This window comes from Sapajus apella, unplaced genomic scaffold, assembly GCF_009761245.1.
Source record: "Sapajus apella isolate SASKATOON/1434 unplaced genomic scaffold, GSC_monkey_1.0 scaffold3, whole genome shotgun sequence".
NCBI lineage: Eukaryota > Metazoa > Chordata > Mammalia > Primates > Cebidae > Sapajus > Sapajus apella.
Window position 1 is genome coordinate 344,405 of NW_022436943.1, and position 16,049 is coordinate 360,453.

General features: G+C 44.9%; 1 protein-coding gene across 1 annotated transcript in view; it reads left to right on the top strand.

The window, feature by feature from the left end:
* SNX31 (sorting nexin 31) overlaps nucleotides 1-16,049 on the top strand; it is a 68,100-nt gene that overhangs the window by 20,225 nt on the left and 31,826 nt on the right. Inside the window, exons 5-8 of the mRNA XM_032247985.1 lie at nucleotides 5,373-5,483; nucleotides 9,680-9,770; nucleotides 11,014-11,101; nucleotides 13,806-13,875. Of these exons, the coding sequence (XP_032103876.1) occupies nucleotides 5,373-5,483; nucleotides 9,680-9,770; nucleotides 11,014-11,101; nucleotides 13,806-13,875 (360 nt within the window). The remainder of the gene's footprint in view (nucleotides 1-5,372; nucleotides 5,484-9,679; nucleotides 9,771-11,013; nucleotides 11,102-13,805; nucleotides 13,876-16,049) is intronic.

Below are 16,049 nucleotides of genomic sequence, written 5' to 3' on the forward strand. Positions count from 1 at the left end.
GCAGTTTGCCGTTGACCAAAATGTCATCAAGGGATATATGACTATATGTGTGTGTGTGTACCTACGTATGTACACGCGCGCGCACACACACACACACACACACACACACCCATATCCATTTTATTTTACAAACAAGCACACAACACTCAACACACTTTTTGAACTTGCATTTGCTTTTTTTTTGAGACAGAGTCTTGCCACCGAACCCGGCCTGAACTTGCTTTTTAATGGCTAGGTGCCGTTGCTCACGTCTGTAATCCCAGCCCTTTGGGAGACTGAGGTGGGCAGATCACCTGAGGTCAGGAGTTCAAGACCAGCGTGGCCAACATGGTAAAACTCTGTCTCTACAAAAATATAAAAATTGGCCAGACGTGGTGGCACATGCCTGTAATCCCAGCTACTTGGGAGGCTGAGGCAGAATTGCTTGAACCCGGGAGGTGGAGGTTGCAGTGAGCTGAGATCGTGCCACTGCACTCCAACCTGCACAACAGATCAAGACTCTGACTCAGAAAAAAAAAATTAAAAATTGACCTTTTAAAAACTATGTCTTGCAGATCATTCTATATCTGCACATATAATGGTAAGTTGATTTTATTTTGGTCATCTTTCTGGCGTGCATTATGGGTTTTGCTTTCGATCATTCATGGGATCACTCAGTGTTTTCGAGCTTTGTTTTACATATCTTCTTTTCCTGATAATTTGAAAGGTTTTATACCTGATTTTAGTTCCTTAATATTTTGGCTTTGTGACTTCATACAAAAACCTTATGCCTCTAACTGTGTTTTTTAGTGTCTCTTTTTACTTAATCTAATGAAATTTTCACTTTTGTAATAGCTTTATTTTCCTCTTCCATTTCTTCCATGAACTTTGCCAGCTCACTTTTATATCTTTTGGTTATCTTCTTTCTTGAGGCTTTAATTTATTCTTCGAGGTCTTCGTTCAGAAACACCTTTTTAGCAACACATCCATCATTTTCATCTGCATAATGATGTAATTTTTTTGGTATATGTTTTTTGCCTTTCATTGGTCATGTTTCTTTCTTCCTTTCTTGCAGGAGTTTTACATAGGTCCCTTGCCAGCTATCTGTAGGTCATCAATGAACTTTGAAAGGGGCTTCTGTTGTGAGCTAGCTGTTTGCTGACACATAGCATTGGGGAGGGGCTTGAGTTGAATTCATCGAATCTGTTGCATTTCCAGATCTTGTTTCTGTTTCTGAGCACTTTCTTATGAGCGTTCTACCCTAAGGCCTGAGCAGACTGTCTAGCATCAAAGCTTTAAACCCCAGCTCCTCATATCATGCTCTAGCCGTCTGAATCCTTTGATTAAGATCAGCAGCCTCAAACTTGGTTTAGGGGTTAAGAGTTTAGGCTAAGTAGTGAGAGGGCTTTGGTTCAAATTTTGCCTGTCCTGCTTTTGGTTTATATGACTTGGGGCAATTTACTCAGCTTTTTTGTACTTCAGTTTCCCCATCTGTAAAATGGGAAGAAGAGCTCCTGTTTCTTGGGGTTGCTTTGAGGATTAAATTAACTGATACCCTTAAAGCATATCATCTGGCACAATGTTAATAGATATGTGGTAGTCACTACCTCTACCTCTTGGGTTCCAGCAATTCTCCTGCCTCAGCCTCCTGAGTAGCTGCGACTACAGGCATGCGTCACCATGCCTAACTAATTTTTGTATTTTTAGTAAAGATGGGGTTTCTCCATGTTGCTCAGGCTGGTCTTGAACTCCTGACCTCAGGTAATCCACCTGTCTCAGCCTCCAAAAGTGCTGGGATTATAGGTGTGAGCCACCATGCCCGGATGAGACATAGGTTTTAAAAAGCAAAATTGTAATGCCAGTCCATTTTCTTTCCCCAGCCATGCTGAGAGATTACTTTTTGCAAAGATGGAGCGTCTATACATCTCTTGAGGAACCCCTGCCACTAGGTGGTGTCCGATGGGGCCCAGAGTAGCTCCCAGACAGGCTGAGTACCGCGTGATTAACTGCTTTGAGGCATGAGGCAGCTTATGCATTGCTTGAGTTCCGTGCACCCTGAGACCCTTGCACGGCCTGGGCAAGTTATTTCACCTCTGTGAACCTTTACTTCATCTGAAGAAATAATGAAATTAGTAAAGGTATATATGCCTCATGGGGTTGTTATAGGAATTAAGTGAGCCACTATATGTGAAACGAGCCCAATTATCAGGATCATGATCTAATAAAATATTTGTATATAACAAATATATAGATATTTTATCCATAAATGATGTGCTATATACACAGATTCTTATATATATAGATATACATAAATATATTGCTTTTTTTGCACTAATCCTTTGAATGTAGAAGAGAGCAAATTTTCTCTCCTAAAGAACTTAGATTCAGAATCATAGAAATTTAGCAACTGTAAGCATGTGGGGGGAGGGAATTAAAATGTAAAGTCAAAGCTTGCCCTTTGATAATGAAATGATGAAAAACAAGCCTGTTGCCCATGTGATCAGCCTTTTGGGCTAACTGAGCAATGTGATTGAGTTGCTGGGGCTCCCCAGGTCCCTACAAAGCCTGCAGCATCTGTTGTGTCTGAAAAGTCAGAGGGACTGAGGAAAGGGGAGCTGTGCCCACGGTGGGGACAGGGTCTCACTTGGTCTGCTGACCTGAGCCCCAACTTTGTGATCCCCCAGTAATCTCCTTATTGGGCATTTGGATCTTCCCTGTCCCATCCTGACAACTGGAAGGTGATGGGATCAACTGGACCCCAAACCTCAGCATCACACAGTAAACCCATGTAACAAAACTGCAAGTGTACCTCTTGAATCTAAAATAAAAGTTGAAATTATTTTAAACATGATAGAGAATGTTCACAATGGGCATCAGATTTTCACACCACAAATTCAGGTATATACCATAAACATATTAGTCTTAAAAAAAGAAAGGAGGTTACTTCCCTACCACTCCCACCTGCGCTGTGTGACTAGTATTCTGGCTTATATAGCAGTCTCTGAACAGAGAAGATGATGTGGCTCCTTTCTCCATCTTCCCGAGGTATGACTACCATTCTGAATGCCTAGGAGATAAGTTAATTTATTGTATACTATAGGTGCCTTGGGCATTAGAGTTTAATCCTCTCAGGGAAACTGGGATGAGAAAGACTGTGACCTCAATCAGCCAGAGATGAAAATATGTCTGTGGACTGACAGTGTCACCTTCAGAAGATGCGGAGGAACGGTCCACCCCCAGATTGCTGCCCTGTGAGGCCCCATGTAAGCAGCCACTGGCCTCTCTGGACCCGCCGCCTCCTAGGGTCCTACCTCTCCCTATAACTGGAGCACCAGCTCAGCCAGTGCTTCCCTGAACTCTGATGGCCTAACAATGTCTCCAGCTCCATCCTGAGAATGTCACAGGTCCCCAGACTTGTTCCTGCTTCTAGCACACATCCTTCCCCTCACAGGATACTTAAGCCTGCAGAGCTGTGTCTAGCTGGGGCTGCTCCTTTAGATGGAAACTCGCTCACTAGATGGTAACTCACATCTCTTCACTGGCCTCAAATTTTGTGCAGTTCAGGTTTTTGCTGTAGCAAAATCATAAATTACTGCATAGATGGTGTGGTAAAATAAAAAACCAATTTGATGGGAGGCCGAGGTGGGTGGATCATGGGGTCAGAAGTTCAAGAACAGCCTGGCCACCATGGTGAAACTCTGTCTCTACTAAAAAGATACAAAAATTAGCCTGGCATGGTGGCAGGCACCTGTAATCCCAGTTACTTGGGAGGCTGAGGGAGGAGAATTGCTTGAACCTGGGAGGCAGAGGTTGCCACGAGCCAAGACTGCATCATTGCATTCCAGCCTGGGCAACAAGAGCAAAACTCCATCTCAAAAAAAAAAAAAAAAGTTGATATTTGTCCCCAGTTCCTGGCACAGAGCTCCTGGGAATTTCCTTGGTGTTAGGACTGCCTTTTGTTATCCTTAACAAGCACCTTACAGCAGTGCCTGAGTTTATGCTGATGAGATGACTCTTGGCTGAAGGGCTTTGAGGTAGCAACAGGATGGGGACTGGTCACCTGAAAGACCATGGCATGATTAGAGGATTGGGACTTTCGGCCCCCACCCACCTCTCAACCCTCAGCCTTCGGGGAAGGGAGAGTGGCTGGAGATTGAGTTTAGTTGCCAGTGGCCATGATTTAATCAATTATGCCTATGTCATGGACCTCCATAAGAAACCCCTAAGCAACGGGGTTTGAGGGGCTTCCATAATGGCACCTCCATAAACAACCACCCCTAAGCAATGGGGTTTGAAGTGCTTCCAGGTTGGTGAATGCGTGGTGGTGCTGGGAGGGTGGGGCACCCAACGAGAGCATGGCAACTCCACCCACACCCTGCTCTGTGTATCTCCTCCATTTGGCTGTTTCTGAGTTGTAGCCTTTATGATAAGGCAGTAGTGGTAAGTTCACCATTTTCTTCTGTTTTGTGAGTTGTTCTGGCAACTATGAAACCTGAGATGGAGACATGGAAACCAGAATTTGTAGTCAGCTGGGCAGAAATGTGGGTAACTTGGGCCCCATATTTGCTGCTGGCATGTAAAGGGAGTAGTCTTGTGGAGCTGAGTCCTTGAACTTGTGGGATCTGAGGATAACTCCAGGTAAAGCATGTCAGAATCCAATTGCATTGTTGGACAGCCATTTTGATGTTCAAGAATTGGAGAATTGGTTGCTACAAGGAAATACTTCCCCCCTACCTCCCTTCACCTCCCCCCAACATTTAGTGTCAGAAAGAATCAGGGATATGGGCTTTAAGGATGCTGGAAATACTGAAAATGTGGCAAGTTAATTCTGAGACTGTCAAGGATGGACTTTATCAAAAGCTGTTTTCTCCAACATAGATACTCAGTTGTGTACTTGGGAATTCTTTAAGCTTCACGTTACTGCTTTGCCTTGCCTCCACTATGCCCTGTAAACAACCCTCCCAATCTCTGCACGTGTCTCTTGGAAACTTTGAGTACCATATGCTGGAAGAGCACCAAAAGAGGAAGCTATGGATTGTTCACTTGCTGCAATGGTACAGCTTTAAAAAATGGTGCGGAGGCTGGGCGCGGTGGCTCATGCCTGTAATCCCAGTATTTTAGGAGGCCAAGGCAGGTGGATCACCTGAGATGAGGAGTTCGAGACCAGCCTGGCCAACATGGTGAAGCCCATCTCTACTAAAAATACAAAAAAATTAGCTGGGCGTGGTGATGAGCACCTGTAATCTCAGCTACTCGGGAGGCTGATGCAGGTTGCAGTGAGCCGAGATCACACCATTGTACTCCAGCCTGGGCAAGAGTGAGACTCTGCCTCCAAAAAAAAAAAAAGAAAAAAAATGATGTGGAAATTAATTTTGCTTTTCTTTTGCTTACAGGATACATTTGGCATCGCCACCAAGAAAGCTTCTCTGGACATATTTCTGCCCAATGAACGGAGTATTCAGGTAGAAATTCTAACATCAGACACTGCTGAACGAATCCTAGAGGTGAGCTTTGTTTAAACTCCAGCCCAGAACTGAATCTAGGAATAGTTCTGTTTGGAAAGCAGAGAGTGGGATATGGTTACCTTCCAGAAGTTTCTGGCCTGTTGTTTTACTCTGTGGATGACTTACCTGCCGAGGTACTGGCATTTCCTGGGAGATTGATCAAGGAACCTGCAATACAGCCAATCCTCCAGGGCCTCTTTGGTTTCGCCCTCCCTGGGGGCACCAATTTTCCAGAGATCTCTTGGAAGCCTGCTGTCACTTCCCTGGCACTTAGCCAGGGCTCTGGTCTATAAATATGTAAAATGCTTTATTATTGGATGCCCCACAGCTGGGGGCAGGAAGGAAAGTAGAGCTTGGCAGAGTCTGAAACAGGCCATATCTCGGTGTGCTGGTGACAGGTCCTGGCAGAGGGTGGTAGGGGAATTCTTGAAGGTTCCTATTCTCCCACAGAGAAAACTCTTGAAACCAGGGCTTCATCAGAGCTAATTCTGGGTGCAGGGGATCCAGATGTGAGTGGTGGTCCACTCTCTGAGGACTAACAAGGCAAGACCCAGAAGGCTTCTCCCTTCTTCAGCAGCTCTGCCTCCCAGACCCTTTTTCCATCTGCTGAGCAGAGCCACAGAGGGGACGCTGTCTTCTCACACCCACATCCTGCTCCTGGGGCGGCCTTTTTCTTTGGAAGGTCTTAGTTCCAATCCTCCAGAGAAACATACAAGAGAAAATGCAAAGTTATAAACATGAAGAAGAGTCAGAAAGTTTCTAGGACTTTTCAAAGGCCGGAAAGTTCTTGTGCTTGGGTTATGGTGTCTGACCCTTTCTGAGCTGAGAAATGGAAGCACTCCCATTTTGGCTGCTAGCTCTTCAGGCCTGCCTTGACCTAAGCTATTCCTGTATCTCCAGCCTCTCTCATATTCATCACCTCTCCATTTCTTCCTCTCCATCCCACATCTGGACCTTAGTCCCGCCCTCATCATTTCCCAGCTGGATCTCTACAGCTGCCCCTAAACTAGCCTCCCTGCTTCTAGTCTTGCTAATCTTCGGTACTGATTTCCAGCATAGTCTTTCTAAAGAGTATGAAAGGCCCTTGATGCTTGAGGGAGTTTGTACCCCAAAACAAAAACCATAAAAACACAGTTTCCTCAATTGCCCAGGACCTAGAAGTGAGAGACAGATTCATAAGTGAAGGAGGAGTAGAAAGGCAGTAATAGAATGGGAGCCATAGACTGCATGCATCTGGGGCCAGGCAGGTAGCTCTGGGGTACAGCTGCAGGAGGGGAGATAATCTGGAAATGGATGGAATTGTTCAAAACAGGAGAGCACCTGCCTTGCCCAAAGCCATCATCATTGACTTTTTTTTTTTTTTTTTCACACACTGGGCTTGCTGACCAAACTAGACATACCTGTAGCTGAAGGCAGTGGTGGTGGTGGTAGTGTGGGGTCTCCTATCTTCTGAGTTTAGGATGAGGCCTAGATTCAAATTACAGTCATGTGCCACATAACAATGTTTTTTGGTCAACATAGCACAGCATGTACAATGGTGATCCCATAAGGTTATGATATAATATTTTACTGTACTCTTTCTATATCTAGATATGTTTAGATACATTAATATTTACCAATATGTTACAGTTACCTACAGTATTTAGTACAGCCACACGCCTACTATACTACTACAAACCTGGGCTAATAGCCAAGGAACAGCGGACCATACCATCTAGCCTAGGCATACAGTAGGCAATATCATTTAGATTTGTGTAAGTTCCCTTCGCAGTGTTCACACAACGAAATCGCCTAACGATGCACATCTCAGAATGTATTCCTGTCATTAAGCAACACACATCTGTATAGTGCTGCTGTGTAATGGCCGTGTGAATTTGGGTAAGTTACTTTACAGACAGAAATAGTTCACGTTCCAGAGACGATGGCCATTGTGGTTATTGGTCACTATTGGTATTGGTACTGATATTGGAGGGAGTGCTGAATAATACCGAGTAGGGAGATACCTCTAGGGTTCTGTGGTACCATCTGTTTTGTCCATTTACCTTGAAACTAATAGCATATATTTGATGCGGTACATTTGCAGTCAGAAAAATGTGCTTCCCCTCTTCCAATCATGTTGGCTTGTTAGAAAGTCAGACCCAAGACATTGACATCATTGGATCAGATAAGTTTAACTGAAGGTTCTACCCTAGAAGTGGTAGAGTTTCCATAACAGGTGGAGTGATCACTTGGCCAGCCACAGGTTTGAATTTCCTTCCAGGAACTGGGACATTCTCTAGGCTGCATAAAACCGTAATTTAAGTTTTATAATTAAAAGTCACCTCTGCATCTTCTCCAGCACGCTTGCTGCCATTCTCACTTTGCCTCACCCACAGCCTGCCTTTTACTTTTCAATGGGTTTTTTTGTTTGTTTGTTTTGAAATGGAGTTTCACTCTTGTCACCTAGGCTGGAGTGCAATGGCTCTATCTTGGCTCACTGCAACCTCTGCCTCCTGGCTTCAAGCAATTCTCCTGCCTCAGTCTCTGAGTAGCTGGGATTACTGGCACCTGCCACCATGCCCAGCTATATATATATATTTTTTTTTTAGTAGAGACAGAGTTTCACCATGTTGGCCATGCTGGTCTTGAACTCCTGACCTCAGGTGATCCGCCCGTCTTGGCCTTCCAAAGTGCTTAGATTACAGGCATGAGCCACCGCACCAGCCTCAATGGGCTCTTTAAAGGCCAGCAGCAAGCTAAAATCTAGGACTACTGTGGTGCTAGTGATGGCCTTTGTGTTTTGAATCATCATTAACATTTGCTAAGAGGAAAAATATTATGTATTTTTTGCTGATGCTCACTCCTTTCAAAAGAAGGTGTTTATGTCTGTATGAATGCGAAAGGCTTCTTGATTTTCCTTTTGCCCCCACATCTCTCCTCTGTCTGCCTTGGCATGTAAGCTTGTTGATTTCCCTAAATTAGACAAAAGAAAATAATCTCATTTGAGTGGACCTGGGTCAGTTTTACTCTGGGAAAGATGTCTTTATTATGCTGTTACCTACCACACACTCACCCACACACAGAAGAGCCCTGTGTTTGGCTTCTGGGTGTTTTGCAACCCAAAACATGGGAGAAAGGGAGAGACAGAAAGAAGGGGAAAGGGAATTACATTGAAAGTGTTGAAACTATTTCTGGGCTGCTCTTTATTTTCAAAGCTATGTTGAGAACACCCACTCATACCTGCCACCTAATCAGACTGTTTCCTCAGGGTAGTTTATGGATCTCTGACAAGAGAAGGCCCCCTTTGAGCCTGGTATTTGTACAACTGCCACTTAGAGACTGGGAGCCATGGGTAAAGCATCTCTCGCAGGCAGTGCCTGGAGGCAGCTACTTGAGTGTTACGCAAGTGATTTAAGGAGTTAAAACCAGGAGTCCGAGGAAATTACTGGAGAGCCCAGTGTTGAGGAGCTGTGCTGGGTGGATGGCAGGGAGGTAGGCTGTGGTCACACAGAAATTTCTGCTAAGGGAGGGTGAGTAGATGCCCAACGCTGAGAGGGGACAGCCTGATAGACTGATGGTAAAAATGAAGCCACTGCTGTTGAAAGCCGTTTGTTATAAAGGTCAAAGAGGAATGTGAAGGAAGGCAGCCTATGCTCGGGATCTGAGGTTTTCATTTTGCAAACATCGTAGTAAATTACATGTTGACCATCACAGGAAACATCAAGGAGAAGCAGGCCTGGCATGCCAAAGGTGGGCATAGCGCATGCACGTTTGTATGTCAGACAAGCGGTGGGGAGCGATCCTTCTCCAAATATCTGGTAATGCAGCCCACAGGAAAGTAAATTAGTGTGCAGGCTCCAGGGACAGATGTCACAGAAGGACAGGTGTTCCTGGAGCATGGCTGCTGCCCTCCAGGGGAAAATAAAGGCCAACACGATCCAGGAGTGTGTCCACATCTGAGATGGGATGACCAACCTCAACTGGGGCCAGCCTCTGTCTGTTGGGGTGGGACTGATTTTTATTTTCTTTATTCTAATTTTTTGTGTTTTTACATTTTTTAAAATGAGTGCCACTTTTGGATTCCAAAAAGCTGAGTGTTCACTAACCAATGGCAGCACTTTTTATGGATATATCCAGCCCATTTCCAATTCTGCATGTCACAGGATGCACAGTGGGCACAGCTCACTTTTTCCCCTTCTGCTTGTTTTTGGTTAAAGGTGGTGTCACACAAAATTGGACTGTGTCGGGAGCTCTTGGGCTACTTCGGCCTCTTTCTCATTCGGGTTGGCAAGGAGGACAAGCTTTCTGGTAAGAAGGAAGGAACAGATGAATCAGCTAGGAGATGGGGTAGACAGGTATGAGCAGGGGCTCGATGCAAGAGTCACAGCTGAGGGGCTGGCCAACCCCCAGGGTGTGGTCCCTACTGCTGTTCTCAGTCACTGGATTAAGGGTTTGGGGAATGGGAGGTTGTATCCTTGTTAGGGGAGAGTGGAGGCAAACCGCTTATACTTTGGTGGTCCAGTAACTGCACCTGTGCACCCCCAGCCCTAATCCTGTCCCCCTTCCCTTTACCCCAGGCCCAGGCCTGACCACTGACCACCCGTTGGCACCCTTTCCTGTGAATGGAGTGCTGGACTCCAGGTGTCAGGGCGCCCCACCACAGCATCATTTCCCCTTGTTTTCGTTTTGTTTTGTTTTGTTTTGTTTGTTTGTTTTTTGTTTTGAGATGGAGTTTTGCTCTTGTTGCCCAGGTTGGAGTGCAGTGGTGCAATCTCGGCTCACCGCAAACTCTGCCTCCAGGTTCAAGCCATTCTCCTGCCTCAGCCTCCCGAGCAGCTGGGATTACAGGCTCCTAATGACACCTAGCTATTTTTTGTATTTTTAGTAGAGACAGCATTTCTCCATGTTGGTCAGGCTGGTCTCGAACTCCTGACCTCAGGTGATCCACCTGCCTCGGCCTCCCAAAGTGCTGTGGTTACAGGCATGAGCCACTTTGCCTGGCCTCATTTCTCCTTTTTAAGGAACATTTGTGGATGATATCAACGAGTTAATAGATTCTTTTTTTCAAGTGTAATGAGATAGTGTGAGATGACAATCTGATTCTCATCTTATCTTTTGTTTTCTCTACAGTATGTTTCTAGATATTACAAAGTTTTTTGTGTGAAATGGTATCAGTTATATTAAAGTAGTTTATAAATGTCCTCAAGCAGATGAGGGGGTGGCTTTGAGTTGGAAGCTAAAGGGTTTGTGTAGCAGGTTGGCTGCTAGACACCGTGGTGATCTGTGAAGGCTCTGGATGTCTCTGGACCTGTTTTTTCATCTATATCACAGTGTAAAACATCTCCCACTCAAGGGGCTGTATTTTATGAGGATCAAATGATATTTATTTTTTGAATGAACTTCAGAAAGTTAAAATTACATATAAATACAGAGGATATTCTTACTATGATTTTATTATTTTCAATAGGTTTTATTTTCTCAATTGAAAGCTGCTGTATACAAGCTGTCTGTACTGTTTCAACCAGTAAGACTGGCTTTCCCCTTTCCCTAGTTGTAAAAAAATTGGCAGACTTTGAACTCCCTTATGTTCATCTTGGAAGTTCTGAAGTGGAAAACTGTAAGGTTGGACTCCGAAAGTGGTAAGTAGGTACTGAAAGTGACAGAAGGCTTTTGAGGATGTCTTGCTATTGCCCATCAGGACTTGTTAGAGTCACGTCACATCCTGCTCACAGCCTGTCAGCTGGAGACCAAGAACTTAGGGAAGGTCATAAGAAAAGCAGTGGAGGCCAGGCGCTGTGGTCTATGCCTGTAATCTCAGTATTTGGGGAGACCAAGGCAAGAGGATTGCTGGAGCCCAGGAGTTCAAGATCAGCCTGGGTAACATAGCAAGACCTCATCTCCACTAGAAATCAAAAACCTTAGCCAGGCGGGATGGTGTACATCTGTGGTCCCAGCTATTCAGGAGGCTGAGGCAGAAGAATCACTTGAGCCCAGAAGATTGAGACCGCAGTGAACTGAGATTACTCCACTGCACTCCAGCCTGGGCTATATCAGTGCAAGACCCTGTCTCAAAAAGAAAAGAAAAGCAATGAAAATGAGAGGATGAAATGAGCTAGTTTCTGAATATTTGTCCTGAAGCATAGGATGTTGGCTGCGTGTGGTGGCTCAAGCCTGTAATTCCAGCACTTTGGGAGGCTGAGGCAGGTGGATCATGAGGTCAGGAGTTTGAAACCAACCTGGCCAACATAGTAAAACCCCATCTCTACTAAAAATATGAAAAAATTAGCTGGGCCTGGAGGTGGGTACCTGCAATCCCAGCTACTTGGGAGGCTGAGGCGGGAGAATCACTTAAACCTGGGAGGCGGAGGTTGCAGTGAACTGAGATCGTGCCACTGCACTCCAGCCCCAGCAATAGCGTGAGACTCCGTCTTCAAAAAAAAATAATAGGAGATGATGACTTTCACTAGTCTCAGGTAAATACTCGGGGTAGGGTGGGGTATTAAAATGAGAAGGGCGGCCATCTTTCTGCATCTCTACTAATAGGTGAACAAGAAAGTAAGACTTGAAAACTATGGGCTATGGGCGGGGCCAGGGGACTTGAACTGAAGCAGGTAATTGCAGGAAATGGCTGGCCTTGGGCTGCTTTGCAATGGATCACTGACTGTATTAATGGAGGGACTTTTGGTGATTACAAGCAGATCTGATTCATCCATAGAAGTGTGGTGTTCCCTGAAGTCGAAGGGTGGATTCAGCCAGTTTGCAGTGAATTTGAACTCTAAGTATTGGGCTTATACATGTCTAAAGGATGTGTACCAGGGCCTTCCATATTCCTAGATCAATAGAACACAAATATCCCTCTGCAGAAAACATTGTCATTTCATCTAGTAACAGGGGCCTGTGGAGAACAAAATATTATAGAAAATAGCACTGAGCAGCAGGACCTTATGCACCTCCACTCCTATAACCTGCAGTTCCCACGTTTATTACCATGGCTGCGGTAATAAACAGTTATCTGAGTACAGAGGCTTTAAAGAAAGGTATTTTGAAATCTAAGAATTCCCTTGACCTTGTGATGCCTTGCTTGAGAACTCCAGTTTGTAACTTTGAATTGTGGAAGGACATTCTCAGCAAGGCAGTTCATAAACTGCTGTTCAGAAGTATCCTGAGGAATGGTCAAACTCTTGAGGTGGCCAGGAGCAGTGACTCACGCCTGTAATCCCAGCACTTTGGGAGGCCAAGGCGGGCAGAGATTGAGACCATCCTGGCCAACCTGGTAAAACCCCGCCTCTCCTAAAAATACAAAAATTAGCTGGGCATGGTGGTACATGCCTATAATCCCAGCTACTCGGGAGGCTGAGGCAGGAAAATCACTTGAATGAGGGAGTCAGAAGTTGCAGTGAGCTGAGATTGCGCCACTGCACTCCAGCCTGGTGACAGAGCGAGACTCCGTCTCAAAAATAAAAAAATCTTGAAGTGTGAAACCCTGAGAACAGGAGGAGGACTTGGTTCCATCCAATGGTTTAGAGAACAGCTGTTCTGGAGGCTGCTCACTGTAGTGAGTGGCTGAGCACAGTTGTTCCTGGAATCAGAGTGTGTGAATCTAAGTCACGGCTTGTTCAGATCTTAGCTGCATAAACTTAGCCAAGTTGTTCAAGCTCTCTAAGCCCCAATTTCTTTATCTGTAAAATGGGAATAACAAAAATAGTGTCTACATCATAGGATTATTGTAAGAGTTACATAAAATAATCCCATATACTCAGGAAGTTTTGGTCATGTTTGTGACTGCTATATTGATGGTGACGGTGATTACAGGAAGCAAAACAAACAAAAAAAAATTCCTGGGGCTTAGATTTTCACTTATGTGCTCTCCTGAAAATTTGAGATCAAAGGAGAGATGAGGATTCTGCTTCTTATCTTGAAGATTGAATTAGAAATTAGGCATTGCCTATGTCTTTATTAAATAGGTAAATTCTAGATATGTGCAAGAGAAAACATCTCCCCCAAGTTATAAGCCAGCATCTCAGACGCAGGCAGACTGTGTCTGTTGATGGGAACTGGGAAGAAAGGAGGTCCCACTTCCGTTGTTAGTGATGAGGATCCGGTCTCCGGTCTCCGGAGGGGAGATTCTGGCATAGGCCCTCTAGGCAAGAGCTTACAGTGTAAAGAAATTAGGAAACAAAAGAGGTGGAGGGGCTGAGTGAAAGCCAGCTGGTGGAGGGTATGGCTTCATGGAAAAGGGAGCCCTCGTTCATAGGGTGGAGGGCCATCACTTTCCAAAGCACTTGCCAGGTGTGCCCATGAGCCATGTCACAGGAATGAATTGCACATTACTGAATTTTGCAGGTATATGGATCCCTCCCTCGACTCCATGCTGATGGATTGCAAGGCAGCCATAGATTTGCTGTACATGCAGGTGAGGATCACCGAGAGCTCTGACAACACCGTAGATCACTGGCCATATTGGCCTGGAATCACTTAAAAACATTTTGTGGTAGTTAATAATTCTACCTCCATACCTAGAATAGGCAAATTCATAGAGACAGAAAGTAGAACAGAGGTTAGCAGGGGCTGGGGGGAGTGGGGAAGGAGAAGTTGTTGTTTGATGGGTACAAGTTTTTGTTGGGGGATGATGAAAAAGTTTTAGCTCTAAATAGGGGTGATGATTATCCAACATTGTGAATGTATATAATGACTCTGAATTTTGTGAACAGTTAGAATGACAAGTCATGTTGTATATATTTTACCACTATAACAATAAAATGTAAAAAGTAGAGGAGTTTAGAGAAAGAAAAGGAATTCCATCTCTGCTTTCACAATCCCTCTCTGAATTTGCAGCCGATACACTGTCATCATGAGCCTAGAAAGGATATCCCTGATAATTTAAAGCCACACATGACCCTAACTCTCACCCTAACATAGCCTCTTGCCCCTCAGCCAACAAGCAGCCTGCCTGCCCTTGGATCCAGCTGGGTGGGTGTATGGCCTGCACAGTATTGTTGGGCTCTGTGCTCAGAGAACCCACGCTTCTATAATATCACTGTTGCCATCTTGAAATTCTTCATTTTATTTTTACTTTTTATTTAAAAAATAATTAAAATTTTGGCGAGACATAGTGCCTCATGCCTGTAAACCCAGCACTTTGGGAGGCAGAGACAGGAGGATCATGAGGTCAGGAGTTCAAGACCAGCCTGGCCAACATAGTGAAACTCTGTCTCTACTAAAAATACAAAAAATTAGGTGGATGTGGTGCCTGTAATCCCAGCTACTTAGGAGGCTGAGGCAGAAGAATTGCTTGAACCTGGGAGGAGGAGGTTGCAGTGAGTGGAGATTGCGCCACTGTACTCCAGCCTGGGTGACAGTGCGAGTCTTCATCTCAAAAAAAAAATTAAATTTTCATTGGTACATGGTAGGTGTATAATATTTATGGGTTACATGAGATATTTTGATGCAGGCATGCAGTGTGTGATAATCACATCAGAGTAAATAAGGTTTCCATCCCCTCAAGCATTTATCATTTACATTACAGACACTCCAATTATGTTCTTTTAGTTATTTTTAAATGTGCAATTGAAGTTTTTTTGACTATAGTCATCCTGTTGTGCTAGCAAATACTAGGTCTTATTCATTCTAATTTTTTTTGCGCCTATTAACCAAAATTCTTAATTTTTGAACAGCATTTTCATTTTGCACTAGGTAGACCCTGAAAATTATGTAGTTGGGGGCCGGGCACGGTGGCTCAAGCCTGTAATCCCAGCACTTTGGGAGGCCGAGGAGGGTGGATCACTAGGTCAAGAGATCAAGACCATCCTGGTCAACATGGTGAATCCCCGTCTCTACTAAAAATAAAAAAAATTAGCTGGGCACAGTGGCTCAGCCTGTAGTCCCAGCTACTTGGGAGGCTGAGGTAGGAGAATTGCTTGAACCCAGGAAGCGGGGGTTGCGGTGAGCTGAGATCGCGCCATTGCACTCCAGCCTGGGTAACAAGAGTGAAACTCCGTCTCAAAAAAAAAAAAAAAAATTATGTACTGTAGTTGGCCTTACGTACTACCCCTACCCCCAGCCTCCCATAAAATTCGAGATTGGCCTCAGCTCCCTTCTCCTGCTTCATGTGGTGAAGCTTCTGCCAAGCAGTGGAATGGTCAGCTGGTGCTGCCCCCAACATACACACCCAGGTCACCAGCTGCCCCAGGTGTTCACACTCACCACGCTGCCATCTTCAGAGACCTGATCTTTTCCAAGCTTGGCTCGACAATTCTGGGAAGAAAGCTCAGAAACGTCTTTCATTGAGTTCCCTGAGAATATCCCACAGGCTATTCTCAAGCAGCAGGCAGGGTGGCGGGTCACAGCCCTCCCCTGCTCCAACCCCACCCAGGCTTTCCAGCTCACTCAGACTAAACCCCAAATCTCAATGTCCTTGTTCTATTTCCTCCATAGCATTTCTACCATCTGACTATGTAAGTGTGTGTATGTATTGTGTGCATTTGTTTACACTCTCTCTACTGGAATGATTTCTCCGTGAAAGTGGGTATTTATTTGTTCACTGCTGCATCCCTAGAAACTGGAACCATTCCTGGCACGATGTCAGCA